The 22,636-nt window shown below is 40.1% G+C and overlaps 1 protein-coding gene across 1 annotated transcript in view; it reads left to right on the top strand.

The window, feature by feature from the left end:
- Positions 1 to 22,636, top strand: part of Pdzrn4 (PDZ domain containing ring finger 4) — a 344,244-nt gene that overhangs the window by 303,758 nt on the left and 17,850 nt on the right. Inside the window, exons 6-7 of the mRNA XM_005067131.4 lie at positions 15,269 to 15,367; positions 16,805 to 16,867. Coding sequence (XP_005067188.1) covers positions 15,269 to 15,367; positions 16,805 to 16,867 — 162 coding nt within the window. The remainder of the gene's footprint in view (positions 1 to 15,268; positions 15,368 to 16,804; positions 16,868 to 22,636) is intronic.

The raw sequence follows: 22,636 nt of genomic DNA, 5'->3' as shown, positions 1-22,636 counted from the left end.
AGAGAACATCTAGAATTTTCTGTCAAATGAAGATCTTGCTGGGATGTTAGCCAGGGAGAATATGTAGAAGCAATAAATATGAAATATTATACAAATATGGAATCAGCCCATCTCCTTATGATTAATCAATGTATATTTATTGGAAATTGTTATTTTGCACTGTGGTGCTAACATAAAATAACTAATATCAAGGTTCTTTTAATAATTAGTTTTATGGTCCTACTGAACACTATATTTTATAATAAAATAATTTTAGATTTTCATGGAAAATTCTGGGGAAATTTTACCTGACCATATTCTTAATGAATGTCTAAGAAATTAGTGTGAAAAGTAGAATTTGAAAAATATAATAGCATGAGCTTTAGAACACAGGTATATTTTATATAATGATTACAAAATAAAAAAATCCTGTTAGTATTTCTGTTGTTTATAATTAATCTGAACTACCAATGGAAAAATCTGAGTCTGTAGAATTTTAGTCATGATTCCCACTGCTTATCAGTATGTAGCTCCAACATAAACCATGCTATATGAACTTTTAGCATGCTCCTGTTTTTTTGTTTTTCTTTTATTACCTTTTAGTCCAAGTTAATACTAGCCACCGCCTCTGCTTTATCTGAGTCAGACTTTCAGATCTCCCTACAACCAAATCTACTCTCTGAGTTTATTTTAAAGTGCAGCACTAGAACCTTCAATTTCTCCTCTTCTCTCTTTATCCTTCTCTACCTGCCCTTCCTTCCCTTTTTTTTCCCAACTTCTGTCCCAGGTGCTTAGCACGGCTTCCTGTGTGTCAAAAGATTAACAGCCAGTGGCATTGTTTTCCACCAGGAAAAGCCGTCATAATACTAACCATTTTATCCTGTTTCTACCATCCCATAATTCACCAATTCTGTAGCTCCTGTGAAGGCTCAGGTTTCCCTCTGACTTCTCCACGAGGCTCACCCTGATAATAGAAGAGCTATAGATTGTCTACTTGACAGAGTACGCTGCCTTTCTCAAGTGAATGCCTACAGCTTCTCAATGTTTTGTTGGGATCGGGATCATTTGTTATTACAAAGCAGCATTCCCATCTACAGGTTTCATTGCGTTAGCTTGTCTCCTTTACTGAAATCAAGGCCAGCACAAATGTAACCAAGAACCTCAATCAAATCGGAGACAACTGTGTCCTTTCCTTTCCAACAAGTGACTCCACAGAAAGTGCACAGCTGGTATCAAGGGAGAGTTGCTCACCCTTTCTCTTGGGAAAACACATTTTCAGTAATTCAAAGAACACGGCTTACAAACATGGAGACAGAGGCACAATAAAGACAGCAGGACCTCTGAACATCAGTGCCCAGCTGAAATGTCAACAGGGATTGAGCCTGCCCTGACAGGCAGGGCTTGGGTATGAACGTTTAGCCAGCTTTCTTCTTCTACATTTGCTACAGACACCGAGTGCTGAAAGTCCACCATGGGGTTTTCAGTTCAAGTCTTTTCTCTGGTCATCACCGTGACCAGCTTGCCATTACAGCAAGCTCTAAGTTCTCAGTGGTGGTCTCGAGTCTGCATCATTCGCCTGTGGGGCAGGTGTCCTTTTTCAGTATCAATCACTGCCTTAGAGCATCTGCTATACCTAACACACACTCAGCCCATGCTCCTATGTGATAATTGAAGAATGATAAGCAAGCGAGCAAACAGCAGTTGAAACAGAGCAGTTCAGTTGGATGGCATCTAGGGAGCCAAAGCATTCTGTTCTGAGCTCTGCCAGTAAACCAGCTCAAGATAAGAAAGTTACTTCTGCTTACAAAAGATGGAAATAGAGGTAAATTATCTCTAAGTTAGTTTCAAATAATTCCAAAAATATATGTTAATCTCCTTTTAAAAAAACTCAACCAATAGTAATGGTAAAACAAGAGGAATTTTTGAGTCTACCTGGGTTAAATATGAGAAGAGTAAGTCCTTGCTTTCTCTCAATAGTCCTAATTTATGATTTGGAATTTATATAAGATGAAAAGCCATACATTTGTGTCTTAAGCACCTTCTCCCTCCTCTGACAAGGACTTTGTGAGTCCTTCCCCTAGCACCTTTTGTTGCTGCCACACTGGGCTGCTCCTCCAGCACATAGTAGGTCTGTCATGGCTCATCTCATCAGACTTTACCAAATGTCTCACTGTATTTCACTGATTTCTCATCTTTAATTTACCATTGATACGAAGATCTTCTCAGTGACCACTAGACTATAAATTAATTGATTAAAAAGGAGTAAGCCTCACAGTTCAAATAAACAAAGAGAAGACATGTGTTGCATTTCTACTTCTGATTAGTTACTGTCCATGAGTGACCACAAATAAATATCTATACTGGTTTTCTCTTCTGTCTATAAAACTAAGTTTACAGTAGGTCTCAGAATCAATGAAAACTAATTCAAGAAAGAGAAGACCAAAATAAGTACTTAAAGGAAAGGGAGCCCTTCTCGTTCCTAACTGGAAATCACAAAGATGAGCTGGTATAACCCCAAGTAGGGAGTGTGGTGATGTCCTTGCACTTTTGTTTGGTCTTCACCTTTGACTTTCATCTGCTCTTTTTTTAGAACCCCCCCAAATGCTACATATTGTAGCAAAATTAAGCTTGAGCTGCTCCTGATCTACATTCTTGCAAGTTCAAGTGCAACAGGAGAGACAAATTTGTTATCCTGTATTAGTGAAAGTCACGGTCCTGTTTTTGTTGAGCTTGAATGAAACCCAGTACTTCTCTTGAAAGGGTCACCAGTACTAAGGAAATACAAGAGGCTAATATCTGGGATGTATGTCCATTCCTCGAGCAAAAAATTGGTCCTAAACATGCACATAGACTGTGAAAGGATCTGTAATTCTAAAAAAAATAAATAAAAATAGCATCTCACTTCCAGAAAGACAGTGAAGAAATATTGGACAAGCCACAAGCAACTACTATACACACACTACTGCTTGGCTAGGTTTCAAATTAAAGGAGGCATTATTTGCAAAACATTTTAGCATAATGTTTGATTTGTACAAACTTTCTAAAGCCAAGAAGACAAAGAGTATTTGGAAAGGGTACAGAGGAGGACAAAGGGAGTCATGCGACATGAATAAAGAAAGATGTTGTTTACAAAGTCAGGCCTAGAAGAGGGAAGTTATGTGATTGGAGGTATATCTTTGAAGGAGTTCTTGGGACACCATATATTTCCTGCTGCTCCTTTCCTTCAGACGACCATGATGTAAACAGGCTTTGCGAGTCCCCCAGTCAGAATGTTCTATATAACCAAAGAAAATATGTCAAGTAATTATGACATTCAAGTTCTAAAATCCTGTGCCCAAATAAAGCTTCAGTTTTAAAAGTTGATTAGTGCAGGCATTTGTCACAGTAGTAGAACATTAACTCAGAAAATAATTCAGATTACTTAACTACCGCAGTTGGTCTTATATAATAAGCATGGTCTGGCCATTGCCTATGTTTTCAGTTTTATTTTCACCATGGTCCCTCATCCAGCTCAATTTTAAACTCTCCCGTTTACAACACACTAACTACCAAAAGTTTCCATGACATGGAGTGTTGTTCCCTGTCTCTCCCTTTGCATGGTCATTATTTCTCTGTTTGAACATCCAATCTTCTTGATTTCAAAACATTTTGCTGTTTTTTTCTAGCATCATCAATCTTAAGGCAACCAGCACTTCTTAGGGAGTTCTCTTCTGCCCTACCCAATAAAAGTGAAATTAATTGTGTGTGTGTGTGTGTGTGTGTGTGTGTGTGTGTATGTGTGTGTGTGTGAATGCATATGTCAAAGTAAATGATTTCACAAGGAAAGAGGGAGTAACAACAGGGACAAAGAAGGAACTTCATAGTGGAAATCCTAGGAAGAAGATTTTAGATCTGTTTACAGGACAGGAGTGGAAACATTTGCCTCTGATAGAACTGGGCTCTTTCATCAACAGAAAAGCAGCAGTGAGGGTGGACATGATTCATGTCAACAAACACTGACTGAAGAGATAAAGGGGAATTTTACATATTGTGGTGTCCTTTTTTGTTCATTTTGGAAAAGACAGTGGAACCATGAGGAGAGAAAAGGCACCACAATAGAGCTGGAGGAGAAGCTACAAAATGACAGTTTGTAGAATGGAAAGTTGGGGTGTACCTAACATAACACAATATAAGGGTCTGAGATGGAATATCAACTCATGGTGAGAAGCCACTATTGGAACTTTGAGACAAAGTGAAAAATCCTAACAGCTTTTTAGAAACTAGAAAAGCAATTGTCTTAACCACTCATCTACCTTGGAGCAGAAAGATAGACTTCAGAGCTGTTGTCAAATCACAGATTCTTGAAGAAGGACTGATTTTCATTAAGAGTTTAGCCCCTGGATCCCAAACTCTAGTGGAAGGCCACACATTGGAGAGTGAAGTGTGTGTGTGTGTGTGTGTGTGTGTGTGTGTGTGTGTGTGCGCGTGCGTGCGCACGTATGCGTGTATCAGCACTGGTAGGAGTTGAGGGAGTATATATAACAAAAAAAATCATTGTACAAAATTCTCAAAGGACAAACTTGAAAAATGGGAAACAAAAAGGAAATCACAAAAGCAACTTGACACAGAAGGTGCCATGGTTTTCAAGCAGCCTTGACTAAGTTTTGTCGAATGTGTGTTTCTACAGAGCCTCCATGGCCACTGAGGCATGTGTTCTTATCCAGTACCATTCAGTTTCTCAGACAGGACTACTAGGAAGCAATAGATAGACGTCATCAAAGATTAACCTTGTTCTATATGATGCAATGCAAGGAATAAAAGAAGTATGAATTTTTATAAAAGATCATTTTGTCTAATTGTGGATTCGAAGCAATATACAGACAGAGTTAAAGTCATGAGAAAATTATTCACAGAGAAAAGTAGAAAGGTCATAGACTCAATGTTGAGTGTAAGAACAAATGAGCTGAAGGGGGGAATTTGAGAGCATTTGAGCTCCTCAGAAAATGGAGTGCTTAAAACTGTTATTTTACAAATTACAGCACATGTACTGCTTGCCTAAACTAAAGATATGGTCAAATAATATTTTATACTAGTATGAAAAAGTACATTTGATGCCCAGTGCCACACAAAATGTATATGTGCTAAGATTGTTTAAAGACCTAAACAGTAGAAGAATAAGTAATCCAATCAATAAATGAACAAATGAACGGAACAGACAATTCGTAAGTGCACAACAAAAAATGTTCATCATCCTCAGCCATAGGGAAATGTAAAACTATGCTAAGTTTCCATCTTACATCAGTAAGAATACTGTCATCAAGAAAAAATTTTAAGTCCTGGCAAAGATACAGGGAAAGCAGAAACTTTATACACTATTGGTGGAAATGTAAATATTATAGTCACTATGGAAATACATATGGCAACTTTTCCAAACTCTAAAAATAGAACTACACATAATCTAGTTACACTTCTGCCAGGTATATACCCAAGGAACTCTAAGTCAGCATACTGCAGAGCCATCTGCTGCAGCATTCTCCACTTTAGCCAAGACAAGTCCAGGTGCTCCTCCAGATGAATAAAAACCATTAGTACACACACTCTACTAACACAAATGAGGTCATGTCTTCAGAAAAAAAGGATGGAGCTAAAGAACACCTTATGAAGTGAGAAACACCAGACTCATGAAAATAAATATCATATATTATCCCTCATGTATGAAGCTGAACAGCAACAAAGGGACTTAAGAGTAAACAGGGTGAACAATGTTAGCAGACCAGTGTGGGCAATGGAGGTATAAATACGATAAGTCCTTTTTGTGCATAGCAAAGTACATAGAGAGTATGATTACCATAGCTACATGTATGTAAATCTTATATGCATACTTTATAAACATACCTGTTATGAAGCCTTTTGTTGCATATAATGTGTGCTAATAAAAGATCTTTTAGAATCACATTTGCAAAAACAATTTCTTGTACATTGTGTTGGAATTTTAAGTTGTTCTGATGGAAAACTTCCAAGAACTAATCATCACAAATGATTGTGCTGGTTGGCAGTGCCATTAGAAAGCTAATCAACAATAATTTCAATCTCCTCTTAACATTTAAGACCCAACTCTGAAACCCTTGGATTCCTAGATTCTTGAATGCTTACCTAGAGTAGAGTCTGTTTACTCAAAAGACCCAGCAAACATCTGTCACATGTAAATCCCCCCTCATTTTCTCATGCACCTTTGTGCTCACTGTAGACAGCACAGACTATCATACAACCTAGCTACTTCACCAATGGCTAAATGTACAAAACGAAGTGAAACCAGTATGTCATACAGATATCTGCCCCCTGGGTTTACAATAGCACTCATCATGATAGCCAAGATATGGGGACCAACCAAGTGGACACCATGTTGCATGCAGTCACCTGGTCCAGTAGAGCAAATGAGTGACAAGTCTATGGGACATCACTCTCATGTCTTGGTTTTCTGTTTGTACTTTCATTCCTGCTCTAGAATTCATGATGTCACCTTTGAATTAACAGCATTGTGAACTTGCCTCTGCCTCAGTTTTCACACAGGGGTAATTAATGTGTTCTTTAATTTAAAACTCTAATCAAAGTGAGTATTTTTGACTTAAAAGGATTCACATCCCACAGTGAGGAGCAGATCACCTGGGTTTTTTCTCAAGGAATTGGTAATGTCTGTACTCAAAAAATTGAGTGATAATCCCAAGGGAAAAGAAGTTGCTGATAAGGTACCAGAAGTGAAGATATTGTCAAGAGGGCCTTGCTGTCCACCTTACCTCCTGCACCAAAGTGCTGAGAAATGAGATTTAGTTGCTGATGCATAATTTGTTCTGAATGCGATGATGCCATCACTGGGACTTGGACATTCTAAGGGGCTTTATTATTTATATTGTTGTAAATGTGATGTGGGCTTCCACTGCCTGGAAGATAGTGGAATTGAAGTGGGAAAGTCTGGGCTTCCCTTCTCTGCAGGGATTAAACTTTCCACATTTTCATCTTATTTTTTTCTTCAATAGTTTACAAGGCATTTCCTTAGTATCAATATTACAAAACAAGGTGAAGACAACAATGTGAAAGCCCCCTCCCCACACACACCATCTCCTTTGAGCTGACTATCCTGTCTGGTCCTGGATATTCTTCTGGCTTGGCTCTTGATTTCTCACCCAGGGCTGTGGGGGCCACTATGCTTAGAGAGTCCTACTTACAGAACAAAAGCTTGATGATTTTCTCTTTGTAAGTTCTTGGTTCCTTCCTAGACTCAATCATAAAATATAAAACTTTCCATAGTGATCTAATATAACTCATTCTGTAAAAATTCTGATACTTTTCAAAATCAATATATCCTTATTTTAACATAATAATTGTGCATACTTCTTGAGTTGAATATATTTAAAACCTGTATGTATTATGTGATGATTATGTCAATTTAACTCCAAATCCACTGCCCTCAGATGTTTGTTATTTCCTCACTTGTGAACATTCAAAAACCCTTTCTACTAGCTATTTTGGAATATTCACTGTCAACCACAAGTACACAATCACGCCATGGGAGTTACTTCTCCGAGCTGTACCCTCCTGTCTGTGAACTATTCACTCTTTCCCTCTCCCCTTACCACTTACAGGCTCTGGGAAACACTCTTCAATGTCTTACTTATGTGGGATTCATTTTTATTCCCATGTAAATAAGAACACTCAATATTTGTTTTAGTGAGGGCCATTTTTCCTGCCATAATAGTCTCCATCCATGTTGCTGCAAATGACAGCATGTTTTGACAGCGAGCCATAGTCTGTGGTGTTTATAAACATCTTCATCCATGCATTTCTGGATCATGATTATTTCTGTACTTCAGTGATTATGATTAGTTCTGCAATAAGCATGGGATGCAGGTGCCTCCATGGCACACTGGTTCCTCTTCCTTTGGATACTTAGCACATGGTGGGATAGCTGGAACATACAGAGGCGTTGAGAACCCTCCACACTGATTTCTAAATACCTGCATTAGTTTGCATTTCCAAAATAACTATGGGATCTTCCTCTTTTACCTGCAGTCTTGCCTTTTTGTGATGAAAATAGAGTGACTCTACCAAGGTGAGAAGATAACTCATTGTTTAAAAAGGCTCATTCTTGTCCTATGGCTACCATTTTTCACAGCAAGCTCTTCTGGTTTAAATCTTTTTTACCCTCCACCCACACACAATTAAATTTCCATAGGAATGGATGCCATGGTTTGATTAAAAAAAGAAAAGAAAAAATCAACAGTCATTCCCAGAACATGGCATTTTGAAGCATGCTCATTCATGTGAATGCGGCTGTGCCAGGTATGTGGAGCTCCTATTTCAGACACAACCACATATGCAAAGTTAACACTGTTGTCACCAGCAGTGCAGGAGGCCTGACATTTGCAGACACCCATGAATTTTCTCTGTGGAGGATCCAGTAGCTTTCCGCCTTTATGTTTTACAAATGGATTCCTGGTGACAGAGAGATGGGTATGAAGATGCAGGGAAGCATGATTCACTACTGGGAACACTTCTCCAGAAGCCACTGGGCCCTGCACAGGAGGTGCTGGACAGAGCCTCTGCAGGAGAATCATCTCACACTGTCTTCACAGCTACCCTGGCACATAGAAATGTGCTGCTGGCAGCTGCCTCCAAGTGACTTTGTCAGAGAACTGTAAGACCCTTCGCAATGAAGTGTTGTATCTTCTTAGACCACTGTGAGCTGTGCAGCCACCACAGGAAGGGGTGCAGGGCTACACCGGGGCTGGGTTCCCTGGCTTGTAAAGTTGTGAGATGCATTACCCTTGATGCCTGAAGTTTTACCCCTGGAAGTTTACTCCTTGAATTAAAACTATGTGTGGCTGAGGAGCCAGCTCAGTTGGGGAAGGGCTCACCATCCAAATTCAAAGACCTGATTTTGGAGCTCCGGCCCTCATGTAAATAAAAAGCCCTGCACAGTGACACCTGCCTGAATCCCAGTACTGAAGACTCTAAGACAAGAGCATTCCAGGGGCTTGCATCCCAGCCAGTCCAGCCAATCACAGCAAAGTCCCAGCTCAGAAAAAGGCCCTGTCTCAGAAATGGTAGGGTTAGAAAGATAGCTCAGCTGGTAAAGGTAGTTGGCTGCAAGCCCTATTACTTTAGTCCACCCCCTGAAACGACAAGGTAGGAGGAGGCCTGGCATCCACAAATTGTACTCTGACCTATGCATATGCACACATGAAATAAACAAATATAAAGAAAAATGGTAGAATCTGATTGAGGAAGAGAATGACATTCATCCTTGGCTTCCAAGTGCCCTTGCACACACACAGGAAGTTGTGTGCTTTCTGCCTGCATTAATATTAACTAACCCCCATTGGATCACATTTTTCATGATCTTTAAAAAATCATTTTATTATTTTATGTGAATGAGTATTTGCCTGCAGGTATGACTGCTGATAGAGTTCAGAAGAAATGTCAGATCTTCTGGATCTTCAACTACAGACAAATGTAAACCACTAAGAGGGTACTGGGAGTCAAATAGGAGTGGTCTGGGAGAGAAGGCAGTGTTCTTAACCACTGAGCCATCCTTCCATCCTCATGGTTCAGCAGCAGCAAGTGCATTAAAGATAGCACCAAACCATGATGATGTATTAAGGAATGACAACATGGCTTTATCTATTGGGTTAATTTGACCAAGAGTGAGTCAAATACATGGTTCCCTGGAGAAGGGGAAAGGGACAAGATCTTCTGAGCAAATTGGGAGCATGGGGGAGGGGGAGAGGCAGGAGAAAGGGGAGTGAGAGGAGGACACGAGGGATCAGGAAGATGGAATCCAAGAAAAGAGGAGGGCAAGAAAAGAGATACCTTAATAGAAGGAACCATTATAGGTTTAAAGAGAAATCTGGCACTAGGGAAATACCCAGGGATCCCCAAGGATGACCTGAACTAAGAATCTAAGCAGTAGTGGAGAGGCTACCTTAAATGCCCTTTTCTATAATGAGATTGATGACTACTTTAAATGCCATCCTAGAGCTTTTATCCAGGAGCTTATGGAAGCAGAAGCAGAGATCCACAGCTAAACACTGAGCCGAACTCCTGGAATCCAGTTTTAGAGAAGGAGGAGTGATGAGCAAAGGAATCAAGACCATGTTGGGGAAACCCACAGAAACAGCTGACCTGAACAAGTGGGAGCTCACGGACCCCAGTCTGACAGCTGGGGAACCAGCATAGGACCAAACCAGGTCCCCTGAATGTGGGTGTCAGTTGGAAGGCCATGGCAGTCTATGAGGCCTCTGGTAGTAGAACCAGTATTTATCCCTAGTGCATGGACTTTGGAAGCCCATTCATTATGAAGAGATACTCTCTCAGCCTAGATACATGGAAGAGGGCCTAGGCCCTGCTCGAAATGATGTGACAGACCTTGATGATTCCCCATGGTGGGCCTTACCCTCCCTGGCAAGTGGATAGGAGGCAGGATGGGCAGTTGGTAAGAGGAAATGGGAGGAGGGGAGAGAGAGGGAAATGGGGTTGATATGTAAAATAAGATTGTTTTTAATTAAAATACAATTTAATTTAAATTAAGAAAAAGTAAAAATAAATAGTCAAAGTCTGAATTTCCCACTTCTTTCCATGTGTTTTCCATCTGTCAGTAGATCAAAGTTGTTGGCCTATGTGTGGTTCATCCATGATGTGTGTCTCTGATAGCCTGCTATCCCTCGTTCTGTCCCCAGCAGTGGCTTTTCTCTGTGCTTCCTTAACAGCACAGAAAACAAGGCATGCAAAGGGAATGAGGGACTCGTTACAGAAATCCTTTAGCAGTTTTACAAAGGGAGAGGTAGCTTTCCTGCTTCACTGCTTCAGAATGCTTGTCAAGCTGTTTGCAGCATTCATAGCTGATATTTGTTTTCAGGTTTTTTTCAAGCACTGGCTGCTTCCAGCAAATGATTGCCACAACACACAGCATACACACATACATTAGTCTTGGTCAGGGGCACGGAAGAGTATATAATTTAAGAATCAGGTTGGAAAAACTGATTGTGTAGGTAATCCAAGGCATAATAATGTTGGTTGTTACATGATTCTCTCTCAAAAAAAGTTAGCTTTACACAGGCTGAGAACACAATAGGATATCAAGTACATGTACTTTTACATATTTTTTTATTTTTATTCTGCACATACTTTACATCCTGACTGCAATTTCCCCTGCATCCATTTCCCCAGCCCCTCCTCCAGATCCATTCTTCCTCTGTTTTCCTTCCCAGGAATATTAACCAAACATGTCATAACAAATTACAGTAAGGCCAGGCACAAATCCTCATATCAAAACTGGTCAAGTGACCCAGTAGGAGGAAAAGGGGCCCAAGCCCAAGCAAAACCATCGGAGATACCCCTACACTCCCATTGTTAGGAGTCCCACAAGAAAACTATACAACCATATGGATATGCAGAGGACCTAGCTCAGATCAATGCAGGTGTCATGATTGCTGTTTCCATCTCTGTGAGCCCCTATGGTCCTGCATAGTTGATTTTGTAGGTCTTATTGTTGTGGCATCCTCAACTCCTCTGGGTTCCTAGCCATCAGGTATGGGCTCCATCTTGTGGTGTGGGCCTCAAGTTAGTCCAGTCGTTGGTTTGTCATATTTACCCTAGCACATCTTGCAGGCAGGACATATAGTAAGTAGGTCAAAGATTTTGTGGCTGGGTTGATGTCCCAGTCTTACTGCTAGGAGCCTTGCCTAATTATAGAAGATGGCCAGTTTGGGCTCTGTATCCCCATTACTACGAGACATCACTAGCATCACATTCATACTTCACTAAGTTTCTTCATCCCTCCCAAATGCCCCCTAATTCCAGTCATCTCTCCCCTATACTCTTGCCCTCCAACGCCCCCCAAATTCATGTTCTTAAATGGTCTCACAGTGTTTTTACTGACTTGACTGTAATCTCTGCCAAAGTTCAATATTTTGGAGGACAGGAGGTAATTTTCATAAGATTGTACCATTATACCACATGAGTTCCACAGAAACTCACACCAAATGCCAGATTCTGCTGGTGGGGTGGTTAAATAGGAAGCTTAAGACACCTGTGCAGAAAAACAGACACAGCAGGACATGGGAGGGTGTGGGCCGTCTCAAAGTGGTGTACTGAAAACCTAGACTAGACAATGTTAATGCCCACTTCATATAATTTTTGTTTGGTTGTTTTTTTTCAAGACAGGATTTATCTGTGTAGCCCCAGATGTCCTGGAACTAGCTGTGTAGACCAGGCTAGCCTGAAACTCACAAAGACCCACTTGCCTCTGCCTCCCAAGTGCTGGGATTAAAGGTGTGAGCCACCACCACCCAGCTCACATAGGTTTTATGGTATGAAATATTATTTTTACCTCACGTTCTTAACATTTGTCCTTTGAATTCTTGGCTAGCTACTTTTATGTTTTGGGGTACTGATACCATGTGGGTAGTCCCAGTGATTCTGCTGTTAATAGATTTATTCAGTCTTATCGCACAACGGTCTATTGTAGACAGACCCCCCCCAAAGTGATCGCACAACTCTGTGAATTCTGAGCAAACACTGACAAGAACACCATATGCAAAGCCTTTCCCCAGATGGAACATTTTTACTCCATTTGACCAGACAGTTGAAGTCCTTGTCGAGGACCTCTGGTGGCCTCGATTTAAAAGCTCTAATGACAGTTCTTGGCAGTGTGTTCAGGTTTCCTCAGCAGGCTTCATTGCTCGCTCTAGTGTTGCTGGAAGACACAACTCTGTGACTGTGACTCCTGCCCAGAAATACAAGTTTAGTTAGGGGCTCTCAGCCTATGGAGTTATGAACCATTGTCAGTTTAGAGGAGACCCTTGCTTGGTGTATGCATTTCCCCTTTGGGTGACAAATTAAGACTTGTTTCCTGTTCTTACGAGGTTAATGGATTTTCCATCTTTCTCTGCTCCCCAGATATCCTGGTTGATTTGTTTGTTTTTGAGACTGTAATTTAGTTACAATGTTTCTTCCTCTTTCCTCCCTTAATTTGGCTCCAGCATACCTCTCCTTATTCTCTTTCAACTTCATGGCTTCCTTTTCGTGGCTATTGCATGGACATATATATGTGTATATTATACAATTATATCCCAAAATATTACCCATTATATTTAATGTTCCATATGTTACTTGTTTTTCTTTTTTGTATTTCCTTTGGTTTTCTTGAGACTTGTATCACCAAATAGCGCTGGCCCTCCTGGAACTCACCCTGTAGACTAAGTTGGCCTCGAACTCATGGAGACCCACCTGCCTCTGCTTTCTGAGTGCTGGGAATAAAGGTTTGCACCACCATTCCCAGCTGTATATATGTTTTCAAGGCTGACTTTTTGGCAGTGAAGCTGACTTTCCTGGGAAGGACCATCTCTTCTGCCGCCAGTTGCCTGTAGTTCTTTGTGTGGTTGAGGCTTCATGGGCTATTTCCCACCCAGTTTGCCATGCCTGTGGGTGCTGGCATCTATCTGGCTTTCAGAAGCAGCTGTGGTAACTTCCAGTGCCTTGGAACATTTACACCCTACAGTTTTGTTTTGCTCCAATTTGCAACACTTGTCTGGGGGTAGAGGACTCAGGTTTGTTTTATTTGCTGTTGGCTATGAAATTACTGGTCATTGAAGTTTATGATAGTGAGTGTCCTCATTAAGGATTTACCCATAGTTTACAACACATAGTTTAAACAAAGGGTTACAGCTCGATGACAAGGGGATCTCTGATAGAATTGAAGGAAGGGGACTTCTCCAAGTGTTACAGAATGCTGTAGAGACAAACCTCTCACTTGTTTCCAGATGAACTTTTCAGTATTTAGCACTGCTATTTCAGTTCTTAGATAGCTGAGACCCGCTGTCTTCCCTTTCTGTCTACTCTGAAAATCAGGTGACTCCAAGTTCTGAAACCTTCCTCAGTGCTAGAGCTGAAGTGTGCAAGATCAAACAGAAGTAATTTGATGTCTCACAGGGCTCACGTCCTCACCAAGGGTACCTTCCTCCCTGAGGCCTGCATGCTTCTGGGCAGCTGTGAAGTCAGCCTCTTTCACTGGAGTACTAATTGCATGCAAGACCTTACAACTCATGACCTAAGTGCCGTCTAAAGGCCCTGCCTCCTCATCATAAAATCACCTTGAGGGTTAGGCATTCAATTTGGGAGGGAAAAGATATAGGTAATATCATATTATTAGACTTCATAATTATTTTATACACACACACACACACACACTTCCCATCAAAGAAGAAAGGCTTCTTAATTATGGGCTATTTGAACAAAATATTACATAGACAGGGAAAGATGATGACATCCTTCTTGGTACTGGCTGAGTCCACAATGATGAACTCCTGCTTTTTTAGGCTATGAAGAAGGGGACAGTCACAGGACTAAGAGGCACACGACTCGCTCCACAAATATGAATTCAAAGCCTTGTTCCAGGCTTCTCTTCTAAATTAAACCCATCTCCCTCCTCTGGTACTTTCAAAATAGGTCTAACATTCTCCGCAACAGGAACAAGTTTCCAAAGATTGTAGCTGTGATTTGTCTTTTAACACCTGGAATTGTGTGATTTATCCTAGTTTGTGTCAGAGAATGGCGCAAGCCCATTTCATTATAAGAAACTGAAATGTATTATTATTTTTCAGAATATAAATCAGGAAATATATTCAGTATACATTACTCGGGGCTGGCATTCCCAGCCCCTTAGCAGCATACATCAGTGAAAGTATTTTCTTGTCCATTCATTGCTGTATTGTGAATCATCCCCTCTGCCCCATATGGTGGTTCATGTCTTGCCCTTCAGCCAATAAACCCATTTCTTTCCAAGGGTGAGGGTTTCTGTGGCATAATAGAAAACTTTAACCTAACCTACACAAACCCTTGCTTCTTATCACACTGTACCAAATTCAGAGGAAGACCTGACAAAAAAGATGCAGTATAGCCCCTTTTCTGTTCACACTTATGTCATTTTATTACATTAGAGAGGAAAATACAGCAACAATGTTTGTGGAGGTTTTCTACCTTCTTTGATATACTCAAATACGTTATTATTTCAACTTAATAATCTATGCAGATTTATGTATGAATTCATGTGATTCTGTATATTTCCAGCTACAAAATGAAAATTTAAAATGCTGGTTTGACCACACAGAAATATTTGGTAAATCTCAATGATTTGGGTTACAAAAGTTGTTTCATATGTTATGCAACAATGTTTAAAACTTCTCACATGATGGGAACTGTATCTTTGAGTTTCCACTCTGAGATTAATGTCTCAATATGCATGCCATTCTCGCAGGAGGTGGAGTTGTGTCGTGTTAGCAGTCAAGAAAAGCTGGGACTGACAGTCTGCTACCGAACTGATGATGAAGAAGACATGGGCATTTATGTCAGCGAGGTGAGAGATACTGTGGTGGGGACCTGATGGGAGGGAGGGAGGGAGAGAGGGAGGGAGGGACGGAGGGAGGGAGGGAGGGAGGACTTGGAAGGGCTCAGGAGGAGAAAAGCCTCTTTGCAAGGCCTGAATGTGAAGAACTGGCTGCCTTCCAATTCTTGCCACTTTCAATTAGGGAAGCAAATTATGCTGCCCAAGTAATGCAATTATCATCAGCTTGTTTAGCGTGGAGGCTTTCCCTGCAGAATCCCAGCAAGGAAAAGTGTGAAAGTGGTAACATTGTCTAATTTTGAATAAATTCCCGTAAGATCCCATAAGAGAGAAGCAGGCTGAGCTGAGCTCTGGTCCCCAAACATTTGTCCTTCCGTTCCATTGCATCTTTTATACTCTGCTAACAACAGTATTGGCTAATTATTTTAAACTAACAGTCATAATAATCACCTCTTTTAGTCTGTGAGTGGGGGGGTAGGTTTAAATACTCAAGAAGTACATCTGTCCATTTATTTTATTCAACTACATGATCATTTTCAGGAGGCAAAGAATCATATTTGAGTCCCCATTTTAGTGTTAGCTTGAAAGACCACCAAGCAGAAATTATTGCAATAGATTTCAGGAAAAGCAGCTCAGTTTAGAAGAATAACAACAGTACATATTCTTCAATTAAAAATATTTATGGTTTAACACTATGCATGTAGCCACATGCAAAGATGTACATGTTCTATAGCTTAGTTCCTGCTGAAATGTCTGTAAGGTTAGACAAACTAGATGCTAATATTCTCTGCAGCCTGAGCTTTGATGGGTACAATGTTAAAATAGTAGCTAACAAACTCTACCATCAGTTTTCTTCAAAGTTGCTTAGACTACAAGAGATCTGTAACAGAATTACAGACAGGATATTTTTTTAAATCCTTGAGCAATAGAGATTAAAACTCTTTTAAAATAATATTCTTGTAGATCTAAAATGCCTTTAATTAAGTATGGACTTCTGATATCTATCAGCTTCCCTAATACATCTCTAGTATTAGTTACAGGTCACTGTAGCATAACATGCAAATTTCGTGGGTCCAGAAAACTCCTGGTGTTAATGACATCGTTATACCCTGTCAGCTAAAGACTGCCTGACAATGGGACTTCAGAAATGACAGAAAGACATGAAAAAGGAAGGCATGGATGGAGAGAGAAATTGGAAAAATGGCCCACAGATGAAGCTCTGCCCTGGTCCATTTTATTATTGTTAACTCCAAAGAGGTTTGTTTACAGCTTTAGAATTAGTGATTTTGACAGAGAAAAATGGCATGCACCCTGTCATAAATCAATAGAGAAGTGAGCCAATGTAATCTAAAACTATAATATCTTAAGGTAATATATTTTTAAAACTACATTTTAAACCTTTAGAACGATAGTGTATGACCCTCAAGATGTATGCTTTCTCTATTACAGGTTGACCCGAATAGTATTGCTGCCAAGGATGGCCGGATTCGAGAAGGGGATCGTATTTTACAAGTATGTGATGTGGTTATTTTCTGAGGTCTCCCACAGGCTGTCTCACAGCTTTTATTTCATCTTGTTTCTTATAAAATGTTAGGGAGAAAGACCTTGTCATTGCTTTTTGCATATTATCACCTATAAAACAAAAGGCTATCATCTTAAACACTTTCAAAGTAAAGGTAGTACCATTTCCCAAGACTTATTAGCTAATAATTATTGACATACCGCTCATGGGATGAGATGGTGGAGCTATGCCTTCTAGTTCCATCCACTATTGGTTCTGGCACATGATTTTTCTTCCTCCCTTGTAAGCCCATTTTCTTACCTTAAGTTATACCCTGCTAGTTGTGAAGGCTATGTGAGATGTGTGCAGTGTGCTTAGCGCGGTGATGATAAATGACTATTAAACAACAGTAGTTGTTACTCCTAACTGCAACAACGGAGGTCATTTTCAGGATAAACTGCTTGAACATGGACCCATGCGTTCCCTTACTATATAAAAGTCTAGAAGTCCAGAACAGCTTTAACCCATGACTTATGAGTGAGCTACCAAGGCCAGATGGTAGAGCTGTGATTTCTTCTCCATAGAGAAATATGAAAACACTCCATCTGATTGAGAAATATGAGGCAGTGAGCAGATCATAGGCAGGTACTGGGCTGGAATGAGCTCCACAGCCTGATCAGGAATAACAGAAATCCCAAAGCCCTGCTCTAAACCTGCCTCTGCTCATGATACCTCTTCGGAGTATTTGCCTTAAAGAGTGACTGGAAGAATCCACACAAAGTCAAATACCCAAAGTCAACCCCCCAAAACAAGCTTGCTGAGTTGAGTTCTTAGTCACAGCTACAAAACAGAGTGAAGGATACTAACATGGTAGCTTGAAGGAGTAGCCAATTAAAAGTCCTCAGAACTTCTAGATGTAGTAATGTAAACAAAGTTCCCATCTCTCCTAGCTAGGTGTAGATGCCCAGAAAATGTTTCTTCTGATTGGACTCTTTGCTACAACTCTGAGCTTCAGAAACATACAAGATGCATAGTGGTACCCTGTCCTGTCTACATGGGAGGACAGCATCCCATAGAGATGACCAGAGTAGCATGACATTATGGAGGGGTCCCTAAGCTGCTTGGTGTCTCACCCTGCCAACCCCCAGGGCAACTTTGCAAACCCCCATCATGCTCACACTTCCTCTCCTTAGCTTGACACCACAGATCTTTTCCACCAACAACGCTCTACTAAGTTTCTAATCAGCAAAGAATAAGAAGAGTCAAGTAGTTACCAGAAAACTTCAAGAGCATGCAATGCAGGAAAGCTTAATAGTGGTAGCCTGTAGTTAAGCAAATGGAACTGTGCCCATTGTTGGATACATTGGGGGAATAAAATGTGTGAATGGAGTTCTTAATTGGTCTAAACAATAAAAGCCTGGAATCAGGTATAGAGGAAAATTCTGAGAGATCAGACAGAAGGAAAAGCAAGCCAAAGCCACCTTTACCTCAGTAGCTTCCCAGTGGAAAAGAGAGTGAGTTCCTGTTTCTTCCCAATTATATCCTCTCTGCCCAGCCATGTCACTTCCTGACTGTCTGTACAGACCTCCTGACCCCTATGGTTAGCTAGTCACAAGCACCATCCTCTGATCTTCAGATAAGCTTTATTTGTACAAGCAAGATACCACCACAAAAATGTCTGCCTGACAATCTAGACATGGCTTAGTTTTTGAGACATATGTTCAACATCTTACACACACACACATACACACACACACACACACACACACACACTCACACACACGTGTGGACATGTCAATGAATGAAACAAGCATCAGGACAGACGAATAAAACCGGCAGAGAAGTTGCGCTAGTGTAGCCTACTTAAGAAGTTAGTACTCAATATAGCTATTGAAAGGTTTTGAATATTTATTTTTCAAATAAAATGAAATATTAACTATCATTGCTTTAATAATATCTCCAATATATTGAAATAGTGTGACTTCTTGGCTTTCAGAGGTCATAAGTGCTAACACACAGTAAGATTGGTCAGCATGGGAAAAACTTGGAAGGTTTTGTGGCTTCAAAGTAGCCATTCTATTCAGCCACCATTTTGATGTATTCAATCTATCCATTATTATTTTCCTTGCTGTTCCCTACCAGATTTTACCTCTTTCTCTTACTATCTACTATACCTCCTGTTATACCATCACCTGGCACCCTTCCAACCTTCCAGCTAGTTACTCCCCCATAGGCAAACATTGTTTTTAAAATTACATTTTAAAAAATTATATCCCTTAGTTCTGTGGCTAACTGGATAGAAATGGGGGTGTGTGCATGTGTTTCCATGATACTGTGTATTTTGAACCTTCTAAATTCTTAGCTATTTTGTATGCTGATTTATTTTTGAATAAGAATGCCTATGGAATAATAAAGAATTCCTTAATGGAATTAGTTCATTGAAGAAACAATGGCAAGGATGATAAAGTGCAATTTTCTGCCAGATTACTTTATATTCTGTGACAAATACTGCACACTAAATGAATACACACACATCACATTAAAAAGCCTAGAATTCAATTTTGTTTAACACACATAGGAAACAAAGTGTCTTAAGGGTGATGGTGAGATATATTAAATAAAACTGTGACAAAATTGTAGCCACAGACAAATAGCTCCCATCTGCCTGGTGAGAAGATTATGGGATACCTTGTAATGAACAATTAATAACTTCTTTCCCTGGGAGAGGACAATAGAAAAAACAGAGGAATTACTTCTTATCCATAAGGTTTCCTGGTTGGCTTTTATTTACATTAACCTCTCTATGGCAACTGTGACTTTAATTGTCTATTTATGATGACCTAAAGGGAGTGTATTTATGAGCCTTCCCTCATTGTGGAGCTAATATTTTCTTCATCTAGTACACCACAGACTTCTTAAATGACTTCCTGATGGTGCCCATCACTCTCTCTCTCTCTCTCTCTCTCTCTCTCTCTCTCTCTCTCTCTCTCTCTCTCTCTCTCTCTCTCTCTCTCGATAGGCATCACAAAGGGCCACACAGAAAGAAAACCACGAATTAACCTCTCCAGAACATTTCTCTCAAAGTGTCAGGTGGCTCTGTCTGTTGAGCCATTGATGATAACGTAGATCCAACTTGTTCCCAGAATTCACTTGAAAAGAATTATAGAGCTGAAGAAGGCATTTGAGTCAACTACAAGGGTTAAATGTCACACAAATAACTAGTTCCTGGAAGGAGAAAGTACCTGTCCCACTGTCTCCTTGGCATGATAAGCATAGAAGAGTCCCCATAAGCAATCTGATATTTTGTTGGCCAAAGAGCCAGCCATATGCCTACAGATTCCTCCATTAAAGGAGCTTCCAAAAGATATGGTGGGATGACAGCATTTGAATGAGCTGTCTGCATTCTCTACACTTACCTGAACTGCCATACAATGTGTCTTCCTATGGGCTGGCTTTCCCTCCTTCAACAGTGGTTTCCCCTTATTCTTTTCTAGTTCCACCTGTATCAGTGTATTTCCCCCATTCCCCCTCTTTCTTATTAAATACACATGAAACTAAATTCCCCCTTTTTTGCCCAAGATACTTAGGTTTTCCTGGAGAAATGCTATAAATAGTTGGATTCGAACATTTCAGATGTCCATCTGTCTCAGGTACAATACTACTGAAGCCTACATATTAGTATATTCAAGTAGAAAAACTGTTATTATGCCATGTATAGACCTTTGGGCATGGCTCCCACACATACTTACTATCCGCCTTTTAGGAGATCGAACCTAAAGTAAGATTTTTTGATTCATTTATCTCATCCAACAAAAAGCCATACCTGCTTTCCCCTGCCCCAACAATATCCATTTTGAAATGAATATTTACATGTGTTTATGAACAGAAAATACAAGGTCTGCATCCATTATCTTTCAAAGATTAACACCATTTAGAACAAAACCTACATATTGTTTCCCTTGAGGCTCTTATCCTGTCTTTTTTAATATCTCTATTAATTTATTTTATATTCTAATCACAGTTCCCCCCTCCTCGCTTCCAACTTCCCCCTATCTCCCATCTGCTCCTAAGAGAGGGTAAGGCCTCCCTTAGGAAATCTTCTAAGTCTGTCCCATCATCTCCTTGAGGTGGGAGCAAGGCACCTCTCCACTTCCTACACCCCTGTGTCTAGGCTGAGCAAAGTATCTCTCCACATAGAATGTGCTCCACTAAGTCAATGTGTGCATTGGTGTTAGATTTTGGACCCACTGCCAGTGGCCTCATATATTTTCCCAGTCACACCATTGTCACCTATATTAAGGGAGTCTAGTTCAGTCTTATGCAGGTTCCCCATTTGTCAGACCTCAGTCAGTGATCTCTCACTATCTGTGGTCAGCTGATTCTGTGGGTTTTCCCATCATGGTCTTGACTCCTTTGTTCATGTTATCTCTCTTCACTCACTTGAATTGTAATCCAGGAGCTTGGCCCATTGGTTACTTGTAGATTTCTGCATCTGCTTCCATCTGTTTCTGGAAGAGGGTTCTAGCTTCTCTGGGGTTGTGGATTGTAGGCTGGATATATCTTTTGCTTTATGCCTGGTATCTACTTATGAGTGAGTACATACTATATTTGTTCTTATGGTTTTGGGTTACCTTACTCAGGATGGTTTTTTCTAGTTCTGTCCATTTGCCTGCGAATTTTAGAATGCCATTGTTTCTCACTGCTGAATAGTACTCTGTTATGTAAATATACCACATTTTCTTTATCCATTCTTCAGCTGAGCGACATCTAGGCTGTTTCCAAGATCAGGCTATTATGAATAATGTTGCTATGAACATATTTGAGAAACTGTCCTTGTGATGTGAATGGGTCTCCTTTGGGTACATGCCCAACAGTAGTATTACAGGGTCTTGAAGTAGACTGATCCCTAATTTTCTGAGAAATCACCATATTGATTTCCACATCAGCTGTACAAGTTTACACTCCCACCAGAAATAGAGGAGTGTTCCCTTTTCTCCAAATCCTTTCCAGCATAAGCTGTCACTTGTGTTTTTGATCTTAGTCATTTTGATTAGTGTAAGATAGAATCTCAGAGTGGTTTTGATTTGCATTTCCCTGATGACTAAGTACGTTGAGCATTTACTTAAATGTCTTTTCGCCATTTGAGATTGTTCTGTTGAGAATTCTCTGTCTAGGTCTCTACCCCATTTTAATTGGATCATTTGGTAGTTTAATGTCTAGTTTCTTGAGTTCTCTGTATATAGTGGCAATCCTACCAAAAGAAGTCTACAGATTCAATGCAATCCCCATTAAAATCCCAGGGCAATTCTTCACAGACCTTGAAAAAACAATGCTCAACTTCATATGGAAGAAAAAATCCTAAGATATCCAAAACAATCCTGTACAATAAAGGATCATCTGGGGGCATCACTATCCCTGACTTCAAGCTCTACTATAGAGCTATAATAATGAAAACAACTTAGTATTTGCATAAAAACAGACAGGTGACTGAATGGAATAGAATCAAAGACTCTGATATCAACTCATACACCTATGAACACCTAATTTTTGACAAAAAAGCTAAAAATATAAAGTGGAAAAAAGAAAACATTCAACAAATGGTGCTGGTATAACTAACTATCAACATGTAGAAGAATGCAAATAGATCCATATCTATTGCCACGCACAAAACTCAAGTCCAAATGGATCAAAGACCTCAATATAAATCCATCCACAATGAATCTCATAGAAGAGAAAGTGGGAAATATATTTGAACTCATAGGCACAGGAGACCACTTCCT

The sequence above is a fragment of the Mesocricetus auratus genome, unplaced genomic scaffold (genome assembly GCF_017639785.1).
Source record: "Mesocricetus auratus isolate SY011 unplaced genomic scaffold, BCM_Maur_2.0 Super-Scaffold_100010, whole genome shotgun sequence".
NCBI classification, from domain to species: domain Eukaryota; kingdom Metazoa; phylum Chordata; class Mammalia; order Rodentia; family Cricetidae; genus Mesocricetus; species Mesocricetus auratus.
Note: the sequence above shows the minus strand (reverse complement) of the source record. Positions and strands in the feature narration are given on the sequence as shown.